Raw genomic sequence first — 22,663 nt, forward strand, 5'->3', positions numbered from 1 at the left:
TTAGGTAAATGTACTACCTGGAAACAACTGAAGATTTCCAGGTCTTGCTGTCTGCCCCTCTAAAGACGGCCCCTTTGACTGTGCCAATAGGAGCCTCTGATTAGTCTCCTCAAGCTCCGCCTTTAGTTTTTCACTGGCTACTTCAAGGTTGGCCTTTGCAACCCTCAGCTTTTCTGCAGCTTCTGCTTCCTGCAATTTGCCACAAAAACATATATACTGTATCATGATATATTAAGAGCATGTTTTACAGATGTGGAGGTAATGAAAATCATTCAACACCTTTTAATATCTTTACGTAAGCATTAATTTTCCATCATGATTTTCTCAATGCCCTTGGTTTTGGACTCAGGTCTTGCGTTTAGCTGTTCCTCTTGTTTTCCTTTCAGCTTTTTTTATATTCAGACTGTAACAAAAAGAAAGATGCACATCATTATGCCAAGTTGAAAATAACTATTTGTCACATCACATTTTTAAACAATATCACAATCTTTTTGTTTCCACAAATTATACAGATGCAGCTTGCAGATGGTCTTTGGAAAAATTTCTTTAAAATTGTTTTATTCGGCAGATGCATTATTGATAAATATTGACAGTAAAACATTTATATTGTTACAAAATATTTATTTATATATATATTTTAAATTCTTTTGAACTTTCTATTTATCAAAAAATCCTAAAAAAAAAATGTTTCATGGTTTCTACAAAAATATTAAGCAGCACAACTGTTTCAAATGCTAATAATAATAAGAAATGTTGTTTGTGTGAATCAGCATATTAGAATGATTTCTGAAGGAATTGTGACACTGAGGACTGAAAATTCAGCTTTGGCATTATAGAATTAATACATTAATAATAATAATAATAAATTACATTTTTAAAGTATTATAATTGAAAAAAAAAACTTTTTACTGTATTTTTTTATCAAATGCAGCCTTAAAAAATAAAAAAACAAGCTCAAAGCCAGCAAAGCTATGGGGTTTTGAACTGGAAGCTTTGTGGGAGTGCCTATATGTTAATTACCATTCGAGCTTTCACTTTGCTTTGTTCTTTCTCACAAAAGGTGGTGACCTCTGATTCTACAGGTCCAAGACATCACTTTATATAACACCTGAATTCAGCTCCTTAGTGGGGGAACATTTTACGTTCTCACTTAAAACAGGGTCCACGTCTTCCTCGGGGATGAAGGACATTGTCTCCTCCATTGATGGTTCTTCAGGCACCACTTTGGCATCAACTGTGTTGAGTGCCATTTCTTCTTCTTCAAGCTCTTTAGACCCTGCAGATGTTTTCAAATTTTGGCTTGGATCGCCTTCAGATATTAGAGACTCAATATGTTGTTCTTCAGGTTCTATCTCCTTATCTCTGTCTTGTTGGTCAACCTCCAGATGTTCTTTTGACATCTCTGGCATTGTGTAAGTCCTACTTTCTTCTGCGTTTGTCTTTTCATTTTCCAGCTGATCTTCTTCAAGAGGCTCTTCAGGTTCTATTTTGTTACTTGTGTTTCTTTTTGAGTTATTTTTGTGTTTGTTTATTCATTTTCATGTTCAGCCACTATATCTTCCTCTTGTCCTCCTTGAGCCTCATCTGGTTCCTCTATATCTGTCTCACCCAATTCCTCTTTTTTGTCGTCTTCTTCCTGTTCACTTTTGTTCTCATTCACCAGGTTCTACATCTACAATGTTCTCTGTTTTCCTCCTCACCTCATCTGCTGCACTCATTCTTCTGGATTCCACTTCTTTCTCCTTCTCCTTGAGGACGCTCCGCACTTTCTCCACCCTGGCCTGCCACTTTTTACCTTCCTCCCACCTCAAGATTTCTTCTTTAGAGGACTGCAAATATAGGAAAAATTCACATATATACATGAAAATTAATACTGTTGTTTTGTTAATAAATCAGAAGGACTGAACAAATCAGAGGAATATAATATTTTATTTATAATGATTAATATACTTTTTAATGATTCAGACAATGTCAGAAAAAAAGCTAGACCGTGACTTCACCACAAAATGCAAAGTGTCAAAGACTAAGAGCTCAAATAAACATCTGACATCAAAAAGGCTTATTTAGGCTTCTTCTACGCCAGTTTCTGCAGTTTCTATTTTAATACATATTTCTGTGATGGCAAAGCTGAATTTTCAGCATCATTACTCCAGTCTTCAGTGTCACATGATCCTTCAGAAATCATTCTAATACGCTGATTTATTTATTATAATGTTATTGGAAGTATAGATCTTTTGTAACACTATAAATGTCTTTACTTTCATTTTTGATACATTTTTTAAGAACTATGTAAAACGTTTTAAAGGTGCTACAGTATAAAAATAAAGTTGTACTTAAACTTTGTAATTGTCAAAAAGCTAAAAAGACTATGATTACACATACAAAGGTTTTTTTTTTTCTTTCAAAGGACCAAAACCTGATAAGCACAAGGATCTGCACAATGGTGTCTAGACGTATTCACTGCCGTCAAAGACAGGCTCTGTTAAACCAGACACTGAGCAGAAGCTCTTCTTTTGCAGAGAAAAAAGAGCTGCTGACTCACTTTCGCTGCTTTTGAGCCAGTGGCAGAATTACTTAAGAACAGCGAGACATACATTTCTTGACCTTAAGCATTCATGGTACAAGTGAACAGGGGTGAAAACACGAGGTCTGACCTGAAGGCCGCTGCTGAGCCTCTGGACCTTCTTCTTCAGCTCATCCAGCTGATCCTCCAGGAACTGTTTTTCACTCTGCAGCTTGTTATGTGATTTCTGGCTCCTCTGCAAATCCTTGTTTAAGTTCTCCAGGTCCTCTATTAGCGTGTTTTCTCTGGCTTTTGCTGCTCGTACGCCATCCTAAGCCTGCTGGAGCTCCTCATTAAGCTCTTTCACACATGCCTGAGGAGGAGCACAGGGATATAAAAATTTGTTGGTTAGGGTTGGGATAAAATTCTTTCATCTTGAAATTTTAAGGATGTTTTTAAAACCAGAAAGTCAAAAGTTCATTGGTTGTCCCATCAATGAACTGTTCAAGAGCATTTTTAAAAAATGTCTCTTCAAGTCTTGGAAATGAAAGCTCATCAAAAGTGGCACAAGGAATCAATATCTTGATATTTAACTTGTTTTCATTTCTCACCTGGCTGTTTCTATAGCGTGCGCCATGGCTTGTGCCGCAGTCATCTGTTTCTGTTGGTCCAGCTCTGCGGTGATGACCTTCAGCTTGTGCGTCAGTGAGGAGATCGAATTGTCCTGCTCAGCCACCGTCTGCTCCATTTCTGTCAAATGCACCAAGTGCTTATTGGTTGGTACAGTGATAGTAGGTTTCTTCATTAGCTCCTAGATAGGAATAAATTTGAGTAGCGTACTAAATATGACAGATTCCATGATTTATAACATTATATATATATATATCAAGTGCACTATAAATTTGTTCTTTCTTGATCCATTTCTGGCACTCTGTCGTAAGTTGAGCTTTATAATGAATACTCTAGGTACCAGAGCGGTCTGTTTGAAACGGTCCAGCGATGTGTCCATATAGACGTCCAGTTTTTGATGGCGTGCCCTGACCTCTTCCTCATGCCTTTTGGCAATCTCTTCCTGCTCCTGGGAAAATAAAAATGAAGATATATGAGTTTTTATATTGTTTTAATGTGCAATATGGATCACCAAGCCTCAGTTTTGAACTTAAATAGGCACCCTGCGGGTCTTTGCTAACAGGTTCTGGTACTTCTTGAGAACCTCTTCTTTTTGATCCAGACGCCCTTGTAGGTTGTTAATGGTCTGGTGGGCGACCTTCAGGGCGGGGTGACAATCAGAGTCCTCCTGTTTGCTCAGGTCCACCAGGAGTTTCTCTCTCTCAGCAGCGAAGCCTCAGTTCATTGATCACTTTGTCCCGGGATAAGATGTTCTGTTCTGATGTCCACAAAGCAGCTTCTTTGTCCTTCAGCTTCTGCTGTAAAAAGGTTTAAATGCAATACAGATGTTATTCTGCTGCACCAGCTCCTCTTCCAGGCCGCTGATGGTGCGTTCCTGCTCAGCCACAATGTTCTTAAGGTATTTAATCTCTTCCGGCTGGGCACCAAGCTCTCTGCTCTGCCTCATTTCCAACAGAAGAACTTCCTCCAGTTTCTTATGCCACTCTCTCACCTGTAGGGGTTGATATTAAACCATAAACACGGTAGTGGAGTGTAAACTACTGTTTATGGGAACAATTTCTTTTATTAATAGGAGTAACATAACTCATGTTAATAATTTAGAAGTAAATCTAATAAATTCTGTAACGAATATAGGAAAAATAAGAATTATATTTTTCCTAAAGAAAATGCAGGCTGTAGTGTAGATCATTGTTTTTAGTTTTTTTTAGTTATATTTTAAGATTATTTTCTAGTACTGGGCAATGATTAATCACATCCAAAATTTAAGTTTTTGTGTACATAATATATGTGTGTGGACTGTGTTTATTATGTATATATAAATACACACACCTGCATGTATATATTTAAGAAAAATGTTATGTTTATATATGAAATATATTTATATATATTTTAAATCCCTGAGCTCCCTTTCTATCCCCTGAGCCTCCAGGTTTAATTTTGAAAAATGTTATGTTTATATATGAAATATATTTATATATTTTTTTTATAACTGATGTGTTTTGTAAAAATGTAAATTAAAATTAAAAGCTTATTTAATGTTCAACACTCTGTTTTATCAAAATAAAATAGAGGAAAAGATTATTAAATGTTTCAGATTGTTTTATAAAGCAAAACTAAATCATATTAAATATTTAACAAACTAAAAAATGTAAATTATAGCATATTTATTGATAATCTATTTTATTAAAATAAAATAAAGAACCTATATGTTTAACAAATTCATAAAATTAAATTAAAGGTTATTAAAATGTTTAACATTTTGTTTTACAAAAATAAAACAAAGCTTATTTAAAGCTCAACCTAATGTGCTTTATTAAAATGAAATAAAATAAAATCACAATAAATTAAAGGTTATTAAAATGTTTAACATACTGTGTTTTTTATAAAAATAAACCAAAAGCTTATTTGATGCCCAACAATGTGCAATAAAATAAAATAAAATAATAAAATTAAATAAAATGTTTATCACACTGTTTTATAAAATTAAAATAAAAGGTTATTAAAATAAAATAAAATGAAAGGTTATTAAAATAAAATAAAATGGGGTGTCTAAGCTAAGGTGTTTTTTTGACATTTTACTATATGGTTGCTATATTCTGGATGGATGCTATGTGATACAAAAGATAAATCAGATCCACCTCAGCAAACTTGGTTTCTAGTTCAAAGTTGTGATTTTCCACCTGTTTGAGGGAGCTCCTCAGGTGCTCATACATCATCTGAGCATGTTCAGCCCACTGCCTTTCATTTAACTCCTTCATCTCCAGCGTTGTGATGCGTCTGGACACAGATACAATCTCACTGTTGGCCAGGGCTTTGGCTGCTTGTCCGTGCTGTTCTCACCACCTGTGAACACCAGAAATAAATAACATCATTTGCAATGCTTTAACACTGCTTTTATGTTTTCTAATCAGTTAGCAGTGACGTTTACCAGTCGTGCTGATGTTTTCCCAGGCCTGCTCCAAAGTGTGAAGCTTCTCCTTGCTGATCTCAAGCTCTTTATTGATGGAGTTAATGCGCTCATGTAAAGACAGATTCTCCTTCTGAAAGGACTGTAGAGTACTGTAAGAAAAACAAAGAAGGTCCACTGCTTAATGTAACATGTAAGCGATGTACCTCCAAGTGCTCCAGGGTAGTTGTCTTCTGAACAAGGTGATTGTCTTTTGTAGGAGGTTTCTGTACTTGACGGTGAGCTCGTGTATTGTTTGTCGGCTCTCTCCAGCTCCGATGCACAAACACTACCATCAAGGAATTTTAAACACTGCCATTTCGTGAGGGCAAAGCAAGTTACAGAGGTCAGCAGAGGTCAGTTACAGCCCTCAGCAAAGATGACCACCATCCCTCATAGTGAAAGACCAGTATGAATATATTAGCCAGGCCAGTTAATCTGTCAAAACACAGCCTTGGAATCCCATCATTCTTTATTTCTTTTTAAGTGATATACATAGGCCTCATACCTTGAACCTCTGCAGGTAACCGATCCTTTTAGTTACAGCAGCCTCCATTTGAGTGAAATCAGTTTGCCATTCTCCTTCCTTAAGTGTTGCTCGAGTCATGTAACGTCATGTCAGACACTTCTCATTCACCTTGAGAACTGTCATTTTTCGGGCCGTCTCAGCCAGCTCCCATCTGATCTCACTCGGGTCCTTTTCAAGAGCCTTAAGCCAGTGCTGGGAATGTGTCAAGCAGATACTGGGAAGTGTAAAATAAAAAAAAGCAGTGTTGTATTATATGAAGACATAAGGCATTTAATAACCATTTGCTAAATTGATTTTTTCCGATGCAATGTTTCAAACCAAATTTTTCAAATTAGAGACATCAGTTTGTTAGCAAGTCATTACAGTTATACAGATTTGAGTCACGGGTGAGCCTATGAAGAAATAATTTTAATTTCGGGTGAAAATAATCAACTATCCCTTTAAGAGACTTACATCATACTCTTTGACTTTTTACTGCGTCCACCTCCTTTTGTTCCTCGAGTTTGGATTTCAGAGTCTCTCTCTTTCTGCCAAGACTCCCTCTCGCTGAATCAGAGCACATGAGGGGATGTAAAATCATGCTTTACTGGTCACTGAGCATATGTGTAATCGCACATGTTTTATAAGCAATATTTTTGGATCAGCATACCTCTATATATAAAATATTTTATCATATAAACGCTCCTATTGGCTCAGCATACCTTTGATACTCCTTGTATAGTAGTCCTTGTTGATGGCGGATCACTGCAAATCTTCTTTTATATTCTTCCAGAGCCGAACTGAGCTGCTCAGTGGAATCTTCTTTGTTTTTGATCTCCTGAACATCCACAGTCGGGAGTCTTAATATTATGTGCGTTACATCTGGTTTCTGTTATAATGTGATACACGCACATGCACACACACACACACACACACACACACACACCTGTAGGAGTTGTATCGTGTATTCATTGAGAGCGTTGATGACCTCGGCACTAGTTGGTGTCATCTCTTCAGGCAGAGCTAATGACTTGTAAGGGATGGAAGTGCCAGCTGATTTGCTCATTGATTCAACCTCACTTTCCAAGTGAGCAATCTACAAAAAAAATAACATAGCACATAAAAGAGATGAAAACCAGTTTTTTTTTTAGATCAGTAAAAGTTTACTTTTTTTTGGTTAGAAATGATTCAAAATCAATATTTGAGCAAGTACATAAGTACTTTAGCCCGATTCACAACGGAAAGCTTATAATGTTTTTTAATTTGAGTGGAACTGGTGGGAATTCGTAGGAAATTTGAGCATGGCACTGCGTCATTACATCATGTCTGTAAACATAAAGAAGTTGTCTTTTCTTTTCTTTTTCACAAAGAAAAAAATTCCACAAATAACTGTAATTGCAGGCTTTCAAACAGAGATGGCGACAAAGAGGCAAAACTTATGGACTACAGCTTAGTTATATTTATAATTGTAGTTTTTGTTATTTATATTGAGATGATAGAGATTGTTTCCTCACTAGCTGTTTTCATCTCCTGCCGTAGCTCCTCGTTGGGGCCGGTCAGCGGATCTACTTGTGTTCTGAGGTGGAGGCTCTGAGACTACTTCATCTCCAGAGCCTAACAGTACACAGTTATCACTCATATATGTTGTGAAAGGATATTTAGGAACAGTAATTTCACTTTGCTGAGATTGGGAAAAGATGGTAAACTGTGTGTTAAATTATCACAAATTTATCAGGATGACTAATCAACAGGTCTACACTAATGGAAACTATGCAGATTTCCACAGAATTTGACTGCCTGTTGCCACTTGCATGTTCATCAATTTTCCCCACTACAACTGCATTTTGTAAAGGTTTTTTTATAAAAAAAAAATAAAATTAAATAAAGTGTCAAATTTAAGCTAATATGGTTATATTTACAGCTACCAATGAGAGTGTTGCACTCTCAGCTCAGTTAAACACATTTTACCACAACAAGGCCATTAAATGTATAATTTTACATTTAAATGTACAATTTTAAGTGCATAATTATGACATTTAATATTTATTTACAATTAGTTAAAAATACAATTTATTTTACATCAACAGAAATATTTTTTTTCATTACATATTGTATTACACATTAAATGTGAAATTTTATATGTAAATGTATTAAACTGCATAATTACATTTATTATTCATTTATAAATGATAAAATGATTACATTTTTTCACACCTATAATTTTATTCCATTAAAATACTGTATTATTATTTAGATTTATAATTTTATATTTACATTTATTATTTTTAAATGCATAATTATGAGATTTATTATTTATTTTACAAGTATTTTTATTATATTTTTAACTAGCATTTATAACTTTAAATGCATAATTATAGATGTTTTATATTATTATTAATATAAAAGATAAAATAAAAATATGAATAATTAATTTTATTATTAATATTACTTTTTATTTATTATATTTTTAACTAGCATTTATAACTTTTAATACATGATTTTAGATTTTTTTTATTTTTTATTTATTATTTTATATACTTGTTTTTATATTTTATTATTTATTATTTTATTATTAATTTATTATTTCTAATTATTTTCACACAACACTGCAAGTATGCAAAGGTCACGCGGTGATGCTGCTCACATCTGCCTTTGAACTGAGCAGATTCTGTTCTCTTGAGCGCACGTTCTTTCTCTGTGTTGCTCAACTCTTTCTGCAGACGCTCGTTCTGAAAATCAAACAGGTTGTTAGCTTAGCTTTAATGCTTATGATGTTCAAAACTCATTCTTTACTGATAAACGGCTTACTTTGCGTTTCATCTCTTCATCAGTGGATACAGAGACAGGCCTCTCTCTAAAATATCTGCTGGGCTTTTCTTCAACACTGTCATCAAGCAGTGAACTACTAACTACTGATATGCCTTAAAAAGGAAATGTGCTGTCAAGGTTTATGTGAATAGGATATGTGTGTGTAACTGATATACACCATCTTGGAGATAATTTCTCACCTTTGTCCTTCACCAGCGCATGAATGTTTCTATTTTTTGGATGTGTCTTTTTCTGTTCGAGATTTTCATTTTAAGGATGGTCAATTCAGGGGTCACGGACAACATTAAAGAGGGCTAACAGAAAAAAATCAGACCATAAAGATAACGTTAATCGGTTTTACCTCTTTCAGCAGGATCTGGTTCTCAGCATTGTACTGTCTCTGCTTCAAAACTTTTGATCTGCGGAATTCACTCAAATCCAGTTCTTCCTCTGGATTTAATCCTGGTGTCAATGAGAGTCAAAGCAGATTTTTATCTTAGCAAAATCAACAAGAGATATGAAAACAATCTAATATGTCTGGGTGTAGAGATCATTTATACGGGATTCCTGAAAGAATAAAAGCAGGCTGAGGAAACTTACCAAGGCGTTCTCATAGGTCTTCATTCTCATCTAGCAGATTGTTGATTTTGATCTCCAGTTGGTTTATCGCTTTTATCATGGATTCTGTTTCCCCGGTCTCTCACTCGGATTTGATTTTTGCATTCTTTGATCTCAGTGATGGCAGCTTCCAAACCATCCGTCCCCTAAAAGACAGTGGAGTGTTTCAAGCCAAACTTCTTTTTAAGTATACTGTAAAATTCTATAGACTAAAGTTACTTGTTTTCTGAATGTTTACCATTTGACTTTTTTGTGATTAATACTTGCTACCTTCCAACAACAACAAAAAAAAAATTGTAGAATTTGCATTAAACTACTAAAAGCTGCCAAAAGTGCTATAGCTAGAATCTAGTAAGGATGAAAATTATATTAATAAATCAAGTACAACCTGATATTATTTATTTTATACGAAAAGATGGATTATTTGAACATAAACATGTATATCTGTAAGGATTGGTCGCAACGATAGACACAATAAAACTCATAAACAGAGCTCAAGTCTTCCAACTTGCGCTGCTGCACGCCGGTGTTACCTTTATCTTTCTTTACCGGTTTCTTTAGCTCTTCAATGAGCACAGCATTCTTTTGCATTTCTGTTGTGTACTGCTCAGCTTGCTCAGACAGCATCTTGATTTGGTTGTCCCTCTCTTGCACAGCCTTTTGAAGTCAAACACAAAGTCAATGACTTCCTTAACCCCCGTTGGGATAAAATAAGATGAAGCAATATGATGGAAACAGATGAGTGATGACAGATGACAGATGTAAAGAATGACACATAAAGCAAAGGAAATGAAAAACAGAGAGACTCACGCCACACAGTTCATATATGACCTGACTTAGCCGAGTGGTAAACAAAAGAGAATGGAAAAAGGGAACATTTGGAAGCCAACGAAGCAGTAATGAATAAAAGGAGAGTGCATCAAAAAGAACACACAAATAGAGAGAGACATAATACCGTACACAAACTAAGTCAGATGCAGGCCTGTTCCACACATCCTGCGTCTGTGGCCATATTAATAGGATCCAGCATTCACGCTGTGTTCAGAAGCATCACAGTTGCGATGAGGAGTTCTGCCACTGAAATATTTTTCGTCATTTGTCATATATATATATAACTTAAACACATTGAAATGCACTATAAACCTATTGATCAACACCATCTTTTGCAATGCAGGCTTCTATGAAGGAAAAAAAAATGTGTAAAACAATGCATCCGGCAGGCTAAATTCCACACGCAGTGACAGACAAATCTCACTGGATTTTTGTCATTTTAGCGGTTTATAGCTACACTCTGAGGTTTGGGGTCCATTCCTTATAAATTCATTCAAATATAACCACTTCCTCATGTAAATTCAATTTTTACAATAATCAAGTTTGTTAAAATGATCAATGGCCAACTTCAAATACTACAAATTCTATTAAAGGAGTGCTATTCAAGGAACTATTTAATGTAATAATCCAGAAATCACTTATTTTCAGTATAGAGTATATATTTGGTCATGATGCCGCAAACGCAGGATTTGTGAAACAGGCCTTAGACAATGAGACATACATTTTATCTTAATTAATGGGATAAAAAAATTGGAAGTAATATGTTTGGTTGATAAATCTAATTTATATCATAGAAAGAAATACAAATAATGACTGAGTATTAAAATACCATCACCTCTATATACGTGATTAATGAACTGAACTTAAATTCAGAAATGATCATTTCTTATCAAAACACAAGTTTATATATATACCCAGTGTATAATTTATATTTTGTTTGCTTGTTTTCTATTTTAATATATTTTAAAATGACATTTATTCCTGTGATGCAAAGCTGAATATTCAGCATCATTACTCCAGTCTTCAGTGTCACATGATCCTTCAGAAATCATTCTAATATGCTGATTTGCTGCTCAAGAAACATTTCACCTGCCGCAGTGCGATAATGTTGCTTTTGTTAGAGTCCATCTGATCAGCTCGATGTTTGTCCCTCAAGTGTCTGATCATCTGCTGATACTCAAAATTTCCAAATCTTTTTCTGATAAAATATTCTGAAACACAAACAAATACATGACAGTTTACAGCATTTAGAACTTTATGTATTTTTTTTTTTATTGTTTAATCTTATGCACAAACAAATACATGACAGTTTACAGCCGAGAACCCACCCCCCCCCCAGCCCCCCCCCCCCCCCACCCCAAAAACCACAACCCACAAAGAACAACCCCCCCCCCAAAAAAAACCCCCCCCCCCCCCCACCACCCCCCCCCCACCCCCCCCCCCCCCCCCCCCCAAACCCCCCCCCACAACCACCAAAAAACAAAAACCCCCCCCCCCCCCACCCACACCCCCCCCAACAACCCCCCCCCCCCCCCCCCAAAAACCCACCACCCCCCCCCCCCCCCCCCCCCCCGAAAAGAAGACAGAAACACAAACAAATACATGACAGTTTACAGCATTTAGAACTTTATGTTCACACTGTTTCAGTGTTGGTCTATGGAATGCCAGGATATATGGTGTTGACAAACCTTGCAGTAATTGAGCAACTCTAATTACTAGTTGTTCAGCTTTTTGGGCCTTTTCCATCAGATAACATGTCTATTCAGTTACAATGGAAATAGTTATAGTGCTTGGACTCATCAGGATGTTAAATATGATACTCGTTGGTTAATTTGATATTCCTCTACAGCAGCAATTTGTATTCCATTTGTTATGTGCCATAAATATTAAAAACAGTAGAACTTTTGAGTGTTTTAACTCTCTCAATCAGGTTATGTGAACTTCATTTGTGTCTGGAGTTTATTCTTTACTTTGAACTAGACTATAAAAATATTCTCCATTTTACATTTTTATAAGCTGAATTGCACTGAAGATGCGTGCTAGCACAATGTAAAAAAAACCCCAAAACAAATATTTTTTTTGGATTGTTTCCTCAGATGACAAAATTGTTGGTTGAGTCTGGCACAAAGCAAATATTTAACCTTTTGTTCAGAACTTCAGAAAAATGACTCCTCAAAGACGTGAGCAATTTCAGACAGGTAAAAGGACATACAACCAAAAGAAAAACAACAACAGCCACTTCTGCAGGGGTGATGAATGGAGAAAGTTCATGGAACCTGACCTCATTTGAAAACAAACTGGTTTTATTTGTCAAAGCTGACATTTCCGAGTTTGGGCTCATCTTCCACTCTTCAACTTTGGCATTAACGGCAGCCATAACTGGGTCGTCCTCTTCAACTCGAGCCTGGATTTGTTCATTTATTAAGAGTTTGTGGCTACGTGTTCTGTACTAGACTAACTGAGACTTGTCATAGCACTTGTATACCGTTGTTGTTCTCTCGTTGATCTGATTGTTTCTACTGTTCTCATTTGTAAGTCGCTTTGGATAAAAGCGTCTGCTAAATGATTAAATGTAAATGTGAAATGTAGCTCTCTGACCTTTAAAAAGACATGCATTTAAAATGAGTCCATTAATAACAACTATGTATTTTTCTTTTAATCATGAAAGAGGCCACCCCTCCATTACATTCATGCACTCTCACTAACTACTCAGATTTATGCAAAACTCGACCTTAACTGTTTATTTCTGCTCAAAGTAGCTAGGAGAACCAGTTCATGTGGCACAAACATTATATTGACCAATCAGCATCCAGGACATAATCTTGATTAAAGCACCTGAAGCTTGGCATGACCTCTTTTTTTTCAGCTGATCCATGATGGTGTCCGTCTGCTGGACTGCGATCTTCATCTTGTTGTATTCATCCATCATCTTCTTCATCTCGTTCACAGACTTTATATAAATAAAAATTAAAACTAAAATCTTGAATACTGATATAATGGAAAAAAAATTTAAGTGCTACTGAAGTGTATGTATATAAATTAAGAGTGAAAATAAAAAGAAATTATATATATATACTTATATATTTTGTCAAACAATTAGTCGCGATTAATCACATCCAAAATAAAAGTTTTTTTTTTTTTACATAATATATGTGTGCACTGTGTATATTTATATATATATATATTTATATATATATAGAAAATATTTACAATTTATATGTAATTATATTTAATCTAGAAACATAACATTTTTCTTAATGCTTTTAAACATTTTTCTTATATACATTTATATATATTTATATTTAATTTATAAATATTTAAAGCATATGTAAATATGTAATTTTATTTTTTTTTTTTTGATATTTTGATAGCACAAATATATACATAACAATTTTTATTTTTTAATTTTTATATTATATATGTTTTTGAGAAAATGATAAATGTGTAAAATAAATGTAAAATATGTCCAATTTAAAAAAGTACTGCAGCATTAGAGGTGTATTAATTTAGACGTTATGATGGCATTATATGGCAGGCTGAAGGTGATTTGGGGATCACCTGCAGGTCCTCCATGCTCTGGTAGAGCTGTTGGTTGGCTTTGGTGAATCTCATTGCTGAAGAGGCTCTCTCTGCTCTGTTTCTTTTCTGAAGAACTCCACATCCTATTGCAGTTGCTCGTTCTGCAGTAACGAACAAATCCATCATTCAACCTGCTGTCAAGCATGATTCATTACTAAATGAATTGATATCATAAATAATTACAGGTTGTCATATTAGTTAATTAACAGCACTTTTGAATTCTCCATTCCAGATGTTTGACTCACATTGCAGTAGTGCTGATTCATTTTCTATAATTGCACAGTGGTAACAGAAAGAGAAAGATTTAAAACTGTAGTCCATATAAAAGCTTTGCACAGGAAATGACTGGACATACCTCTCTTTTGAGTTTCCTGTTCTTCTCTTCTGCCTCTTCAGCACGGTGTCAGACTCTGTTCCATGTTTTGTGTGTTTTGCTCCCAATGTGTTTCCATGTCCATATTTGGTCCTTCCTGTTCCTGTCTCCATTGTGTTAATTTGTCTCCTGGTGTTCCCCGTTTATTTCTATTGATCCCAGGTGTGTCTCGTCATCCCCTCGTCTTGTCATGTGGATAAATAGTGTTCCCTGTTCTCAGTTCAGTACTGTTGATGTCAACTCCTTGTGCTACGTGTGATTCCTGTGATATGAATAGCTTGGTTTAGTACTCCTGGTCTCCTCGCTCCGTGTTCCTGTGCAGTAGCAAACCGTGACACACGGAGAGCCAGCTGCGAGATGCAAAATATACAACCAATGCATTAGATTGTTCTCAATCCCACACCATCCCTATTATTATTCTAAAGCTTTTTTTAAATCTACAGGACATTTTTCCAACAATTAATACACATAACTTTTTTTAACATCGCATTTTTGACGCATCTTAATTCAATTAATTGCGGTAAAATGATTTATAATTATAAACCTTTTAGACTTTAATTACCAAAACCTAACATTTATCAGACCCTGTCTATAGCATATCAGAATGAAAAGGGAAAATTTTATTCCATGTTCTTAATTTTTACACAAATTTAAACATGCATCCAGCCAAACACTCAACTGTTGCCAAAGTTAATGTAAAAAAATGCAATTTTATTTCATTTATTTAACAGCTACTAATGTTTGATATGTTATATGTGATATGATAACATTCAGCCAACATTTAAATTAACATTCCTATTATCTAAGGTATATTTTACTGTTATATTGCATTTTATCAACTTTTATCTATTTAATTTGGATGTTTATTGCTGGAAAATAACAAAATTACACAAGTTCTGGTTTTAAAATGCATAAATGCAACAGGGTTATATATCTCTGACACTGGTGAGTTGTGCAAAACAACTATAGTTTTAACAGACAGCAACACACAAGGACTTAAGCCTGTAATCCTCTAAAGACTGTACTTGTACACAGATGATGCAAATCAAATAAGTGCACTTGTACACACAATTATTAGTGAAATACCTCCCTTTCCTCTAGCTCACCTTCCAGCTTTAGGACTTTGGCTTTCATCTCATTTTCTGTAATCATTTAATACACATGCATAAATATATAACTTAAATTGCACCAATATGTTAAAATTCTTACAATCAACTTAATAACTTATAAAGCATAAAACAATAAAATATTAGGATGTTGTTTGAAACAATTCCAGTGCTTGAAAAGCTCTAGCATTTAACATAGTTGTTAGATAATCTGGTGACACTTTAGACTAATTCTCACTATTAACTGGTTGCTTATTAACATACCTATTATAGACATATTGGCTGTTTATTAGTACTTATAAAGCACATATTCTGCGTGACCATATTCTACATCCCTAATCCTAGCCAACACCTAAACTTAACTAACATAAATTACCTTATTAACTATTAATAAGCAGCAAATTAGGAGTTTATTGAGGCAAAAATCATAGTTAATGGTTTGTTAACAGTGAGAATTGGACCTTAAAATAAAGTGTGACCGATAATTTCAGCCTTAGGTTTGCTATGTATTCTGGATTTTTAAATATATAACTTTGAACTTAAGTCTAAAATGATATGCTGAAGAATTTTAAGATTGAGATTTGAAATCAATTCAAAATCGAATAGCTGTTGATGTCATATACAGTATGCATGATGAATTCTGATTTAAACCAGTACATGTTTTATGAATGAAAATACAATTTTTTGGTAAGTGATCTTGAGTCAAAAAAAAAAAAAAAAAAAACACTCTGTAAACCATTTTATTATTTTTTTTATTAAAAGACACTACTATTTTGCTACCTTGCAAGCACTGTTATTTCCTGTGGGAAATGGAAATTGAATAATGTCTGTACATACCAATTCTTGCTTGCTCTGCACCAGCACTGTCTACAACCTCATAGGCACATTTAATTTCGTCCAGTTTCATCTAAGGGGCAATAAGACATCCAATGTAACATCTAGACTGGCCCATACAATACTATTAGAATGACTGACAGCAAGTGCAGATGGACTTCAATGACCAAAAAATTATTAGTAAAAGAAATTCAAAGCTTTCCAACTGAAAGAAGCAGATGTGTGGTGACGGTGTATGAGTCTTACCCTCAGGAGTGTTTGTGAGATTCTAAAGAGTTAAATCATTTTCTCTGAATCATCTGCTTTCAGGTTCCGTGGCTTGACCTACATGGGAAGGAAAGCATGACTGTCAGATGAATTTACAGGGATTAGAATGTTTTTGTCCCTCACACATTCCAATAAGCAGATGTCAGTTGGGAAGCAAACCAAAGATACAGATCTTCAGCATTTTTTCCAGTTCTAGATTTTTTCTTTCTAGATCAAAAAATAATCAGATTATATAATCTAAAATGTGCAATATTTATTTATTACATATATATATAAATACACACAGTCAGTATATATTTTGAAAATATTTACATGTATACATTTATATTTTTATGTTTTATATAAATATATTTAATTTATAAACTTTTTTTTTTTTTTTTTTTTAAATATTTAATTTGTTTTTTTTTTTTTTTTGTTTACATATAAAATAAGTGAAGTTAAATTTATTATTTTAATTAAAACTTATTTTGGATGCGATTAACCATTTGACAGCACTAATATATATTCTTCATATTATATATATATATATATATATATATATATATATATATATATATATATATATATATATATATATATAAAGCTATTATTAATAGATAAAATACAAAATATGAGACGTGTTGTGTGATAAAAAAGGTAAATATCACATATAAACAATATTTTATAATATCTGTAAGTGTCAAAATACAAAATAGTGTGAAATTATTATCAAAAATATGAGTTTACATGATTTAGGAGATGTTAAATATTCTGCCATTTTTTTTTTTCAAAAAATGTTTTAAATATAATTTTTATCACTGTCATTCCCACTACAGAATGTTATGTAAACACAAAAAATAATTAATGTGAAGATCCTGATTGCTGATCATTGTACTTATCTACACAGTTCTTATGCCTTAAAACGACACACTTACCATCAAAATTAAATCAGATTTTCTCCCAGATCTTCTGGGTCTACTCTCATGAGCAGCTTCTGTATAAGTGTCCTGCAGCGCTGAACTGAGCAACATTTCACCTGTTAGATGTCAGAGTGATGTAAGATATCGTTTTATTGCCAAACTTCTACACAGACAGTAAAATGTAATGCTAAGGTACAGTGTTCTTCTTACAGGGCACTATGAACACACCCTCGTATGTGAACGCAGAATAATAACGGCAGGTTAAAAGACAATATAGATATTAGCAATAATTGTTGTTTTAGAATTGTATACAATTGGTCATATTTTGTTTAGTTTGTTAGGTATAGTGTTAAAAATCGAATATTGGTTTTAAATGCCTTCCTTAATGCCACACATGCAACTTGTGCACGTATTCATAAAAAAAAAAAAAAAAACAGAAAAAAACACAAGACAGAAAATCACGCATTCAGACCTTACTGATAAAACAACCAAGCCATCTAGTGTTCCCCTTGTTCTGCTGCTGCTAGGCAACCGTGAAAACAGTCGTAAAGCGGAACGTCGTAAATCCGTCTCTTCGGGTTCTTGTTTTTACGCCGTACGATTTCTGACGCTCATTAAATTAATCCCCATTATGCGGTACGTTTATTACAAAGGGTGTAATATGAAATATATATATATCTATCTATCTGCAGATATATTTTTAGTGGGATTACATTGTCGAAACATAAAGTTTTAAACTAGTACTTTGTAACTCATTACTTTTATTCTACCAAGCATTTTGACCCGGAAGCAGTTTTTGGTCGTTGCTAAGTCAATGCTTGAGATCGAACTTGAAGCTTCAGTTAAAATAAAAACACGTTCTCTTTTCGTCTAGTTTTAAGCAGGAATGACGAGGTGAGTTGTCCGTGTGAGTGTACGGATCACTGAGGTCGGACTGAGACTTGTTTACATGACAGAAGTCAGTGCATGCTAACGGGACAGCTGAAGTTAATCAGATCAGTGTCCTGTTCATTTAACCCATAGGTTCTTCTAAATATCACTACATTCCTTATGTATTAGTGATGGATGTTGCATTGATGTTTTTATAACTGAAATGTCGGAATTATTCGATTAATCTTAATGAAAAGCTAATGCTAACTGATAGCTGGATGGGCTGGTCCTGATTTATGAGCTCCGCTCAGATTATTGTATTATTCTGATCATTCGACTGATTTAATCGTGTTTTTAGGTTTGCAGCATAGAGGCAAAAGGTCGCAGTGCCGTGGGCCGATTTAAACAGGGTTATAAAGGTTATAGATCATTTCAGGGGATTTTAAAATTCTGTTTTACAGACAGGAAAAGGTCATCGAAACCAATGAAATATTGAAAGGCATGTTTAATAGTGATTATATATTTGTGCAGTGCATCATTGTTTGAAGTATTCTTTAAATACACTTTTATAATATTAATATTTTGAATTAGTTTTTATTTTAAAATTTTCATTTTTAGTTTTAATTTTAAGTTAAGTATTATTTTGTCTTTGTATTAGATTTGAAAAAATATTTCTTATTCTTATTAGTCATTGTAATATTTAGTTGTAGACATTGTAATACTTCAACGATTTTTAATAATTGTAGGGAGAGCTTCTGAACACCGTTCTTGATATAATAATAATAAATAACAGTAACAAATTTTCTGCCTTAAAATAGAAGATAAAGATAAAACTGTAAATGGTAGAAACAATAGCTTGAAACGTTGGTCACTACTACGTGATTATATAGATAGATAGATGGATAGATAGATAGATGACACTATAGAGCACAGAAATAGAAATATGGACTTTATTTATTTATTTATTTATTTATTTTTTTGAATGATCCATGGAAACCTTTCCACAATATTGGATTTTTGTCTAGTGTATAGCAAATCTAGCATTCATGTAGTCTGGAAGGCCATTGTCAAGTTCAGCAGGCCATCTGAGGTCACTGAAGAATGTAGGGCGTGGCCTAGTTTATTAAAACAGCTAATAATAGTAATTGCGATGAAATTTGGTGAATTTATGTAATACATTACTCTGAGAAGGCAACAAGAAATGACTCGACTTGTTAGTGGAGCTATAAAATTCATAAACCTTAAAATGGCATGCGTTTCAAATATGTGAAAAAATGAGTTGCAATGATTCAAAGCAGTTCACAGAATGTCTGAATGGTTGATTAACAAAATGGTCGTATCAGGAGTGGCAGTTGTTTCTCCTCTGCTCTTGCAGTGCTCAATGAGGTCTCACGTCAGCGATGGCTGTAGTGTCATGGAAGGAGATCTGTCTTCTGACTGGACTGGTGGTGGGCTGCTACTGGAACAGCCTGTTCTGTGGCTTCGTGTTCGATGATGTCTCTGCTATCCTGGATAACAAAGACCTTCGCCCCAGCACACCACTGAAGAACCTCTTCCTCAATGACTTCTGGGGCACACCCATGTCAGAGGTAACCTTGAAGAAATTCAGCTCGGTTTATCAAGATGGGATGTTTTGTATCCAACCTTGTTTTGTTTTTTGTTTTTATCCAGGAGAGGAGCCATAAGTCCTACAGGCCGCTTACTGTGCTCACCTTCCGCTTCAATTACCTGTTCAGCGAGTTGAGCTCCTCATCATACCACCTCCTCAATGTGGTTCTCCACGCTGTGGTGTGTGTCCTCTTCCTCCACTTCTGCCGTCTGCTCTTGGACCGAAGCACCAGCCTCATAGCGGCTCTGCTGTTTGCAGTCCATCCCATCCACACAGAGGCTGTAAGTAACTGCTATTACATCACAGATTGATCAACATGGTTTATGTAACAAAGTCATGAAGATAAGCTTCATTTGTTGAATTTGCTTCTGCTACTTTCATGTTAAGGGACTCTATTGGTCAATATGCCACAACCGTGTTGAAGTTTCTTTTATGATTTACTCTTCGCCTTTTTTGCTCAAGGAAACTATCTTTGGCACAAAGCTGAGGAACAAATGCTTGAATTAAGTGTCTTTGCAGATGCCACCTCATGGTGGCAGTAATAGGCTGAGCTTGCTGTCCCAGTGTGCACTGCATGTAAATAGTCATGCATTATCATGGAAAAACTTTGAAATTGACTTTGCTATAGGACTGGTGTTTGTTTATCAGGTAGAGATCTGTGCTGCTGATAAAATGGTTGGGGGATCAGTCCCTGTGCGGGTGACCTAAAAACTGGAGTTTTAATCTGATCTTAGTCTTTCTCTAAAACTATTATACCCTCTATAACAGTGCTTATCTTTAGACCGACTATAGAAATGATGTATAGTACATTTCTTTGCATAAAAAGTTCCTGCCTACTAAGCAAAAAAAAAAAAAAAAAAGTAACATTTAGTAACAATAATGAATGATATTATACTCAATTGTTTACTCTGAAATAGTCTAAAAGGGTTATTTAATTAATATAATATTTGTTGTTTATAATATGTAATTCTAAATATTAAATTGTTTTTGATCAATTATATTTTTGTAATAATAAGTTTGCATTTATGTGTTTAGCAGATGCTTTTATCCAAAGCAATTTACATTGCATTCAATGGGATTAGAATTATACATTTCTATAATTATATATATATAGTATACACTATATATAATATGCATTTTATTCATATACCCAAGACGTGTCACAGTAGTTTTGAATGAGGAACAATGCAATGCTCAATATGGCCACTATCAATTGAAGCCCCCCCTTCTAAGTAAAAGAGCCAATCACTAATGGCTAAAGTCATTATTTATATATATATATATATATATATATATATATATATATATATATATATATATATCTATATATATATATATATATATATATATATATATATATCTCCACTGTTGCAATTAGATTAACCATGTTTATTGGAAAAGCTAAAATAAAGACATGTCTTTTTGTCATTAAATTAACTAAATAAATTCACAAAATATATGAAAAATGTCTTTAAATTACATTTTTTTTTAGACATGATGCAAACAAATCATTTAAGTTGGATTCCTTTTGTTTAGCGATTCACAGAAATACAGAAATGAATCAAACTCTGAAGCTCCAACTTTTGCCACTGAGGTATAAATCAGACACATTATAAAACTGCTTATCTTAATCAAATTTAAATCTGGAAATAAACAGAGTTTAGGAGGAAAATTGGATAACGTTATGAAGTTCAATGAATGAGAAATATTTTAAGGTCACTAATTAAATAAGCAAATTTGTGACACCAAGCATGTGAACTCCTCAAAGGTCAGATTCTTTGCTTCCATTGAGGCACAAGATGCTGTTTGGAGCATTCTCAAGTCGTGGTCATTGGGGTTTTCACAAACTTTGGAGGTCATGCAGTTTGAGTGCTGCTGTCCATGAAGCAAAACTGAATACTAAAACATTCTGAAATGTAACTTTTTAATCAAATTTATATTCTTATGCTATCAATTGTAACGAAAAAATGCATTCAATTAAAGTTAAGAACTTTTGCACTGTTTGTCTGTCTTTTGGACTCCACTGTATATAATGTAATGTAACAATTAATTCTGCATATGATGATCTTATATAATCCCTTGCAGTATTTTCAGCAAAAGTTCTTACAGGTTGTATGAAAGGGAAAAAATCATTTGTTTTACGGTTATGATTGATTGCTTAAAACTGGTTTCTCTTGCACCTGTCACATGACTCTTCGTGGCATAGACTTTCCAATCTCTAGTTGTGGCGTAAGAAGAAACCTTATTGTAAAAACACACTTTATAAAAGATAATGTCAATCAAACATAAGGCGTTTCATTTTACATGAATCGGATTGGCATGTATTGGTTAATTGAAATTCCACCTGTTATGAATGTTGAAATCTTTCGCTATGTGCAGGTGACAGGTGTCGTTGGCAGGGCTGAGTTGCTGTCCTCCATTTTTCTGCTGGCTGCTTTCCTGGCATACACCAAATCAAAAGGCGCCGATCACTCCATAGGTAAGCGTTGCCATCGCATAACCGCATAATCACTGCATGCACGCTGCAACAAGTTCATTCCTAGGACACGACGTGCAAGCTGCGACTCGCCTGCCATTCAAAAGCTCACCGAGCTCCCCACCCAGAAGTCTTGAGTACACAGCTTCAGTTTCACAGATCGATCAAATTGGCATGTTGTTTCTGACTTGATGCATTTCAACACAATTATTATAATATACAGTCAACCTCCCACAATGATTCTTGCAGTTTTTTTTTTAGCAGAATGTAAATCCCGTCATAATATTTTTGTTGTTGCCTTGTCTA

General features: G+C 34.3%; 2 protein-coding genes and 1 pseudogene across 4 annotated transcripts in view; 1 reads left to right on the top strand and 2 right to left on the bottom strand.

Annotated features, from left to right (window-relative positions):
* LOC109059482 lies at positions 1-18,179 on the bottom strand (annotated as a pseudogene).
* On the bottom strand, positions 9,257-12,765 carry LOC122134307 (centrosomal protein of 290 kDa-like). Of its 2 annotated transcripts, none has more exons than XR_006158614.1 (4): positions 11,434-11,551; positions 10,047-10,170; positions 9,496-9,659; positions 9,257-9,357 (listed from the first exon to the last, which is right to left on the bottom strand). XR_006158614.1 is itself a non-coding variant. In XM_042753281.1 (4 exons), the coding sequence occupies exons 2-4, from the start codon at positions 11,509-11,511 to the stop codon at positions 9,628-9,630; spliced, it is 234 nt and encodes a 77-aa protein (XP_042609215.1). In that variant the 5' UTR covers positions 11,512-11,555; positions 12,686-12,765; the 3' UTR covers positions 9,369-9,627. The 2 variants fall into 2 exon arrangements, 1 of the variants encoding a protein (XP_042609215.1); XM_042753281.1 differs by lacking the exon at positions 9,257-9,357 and adding an exon at positions 12,686-12,765 and having other exon boundaries at positions 9,369-9,659; positions 11,434-11,555.
* LOC109072969 (protein O-mannosyl-transferase TMTC3-like) overlaps positions 17,952-22,663 on the top strand; it is a 29,967-nt gene continuing 25,255 nt past the window's right edge. Inside the window, exons 1-4 of one of the 2 annotated variants that reach the window (XM_042753278.1) lie at positions 17,952-18,038; positions 19,648-19,861; positions 19,944-20,162; positions 22,261-22,360. In XM_042753278.1, coding sequence (XP_042609212.1) covers positions 19,673-19,861; positions 19,944-20,162; positions 22,261-22,360 — 508 coding nt within the window. In that variant the 5' untranslated portion in view covers positions 17,952-18,038; positions 19,648-19,672. Of the gene's footprint in view, positions 18,039-18,098; positions 18,297-19,647; positions 19,862-19,943; positions 20,163-22,260; positions 22,361-22,663 lie in introns of those variants that run through there. The other variant, XM_042753275.1, reaches the window with a different exon arrangement.

The sequence above is a fragment of the Cyprinus carpio genome, chromosome B25, assembly GCF_018340385.1.
Source record: "Cyprinus carpio isolate SPL01 chromosome B25, ASM1834038v1, whole genome shotgun sequence".
NCBI lineage: Eukaryota > Metazoa > Chordata > Actinopteri > Cypriniformes > Cyprinidae > Cyprinus > Cyprinus carpio.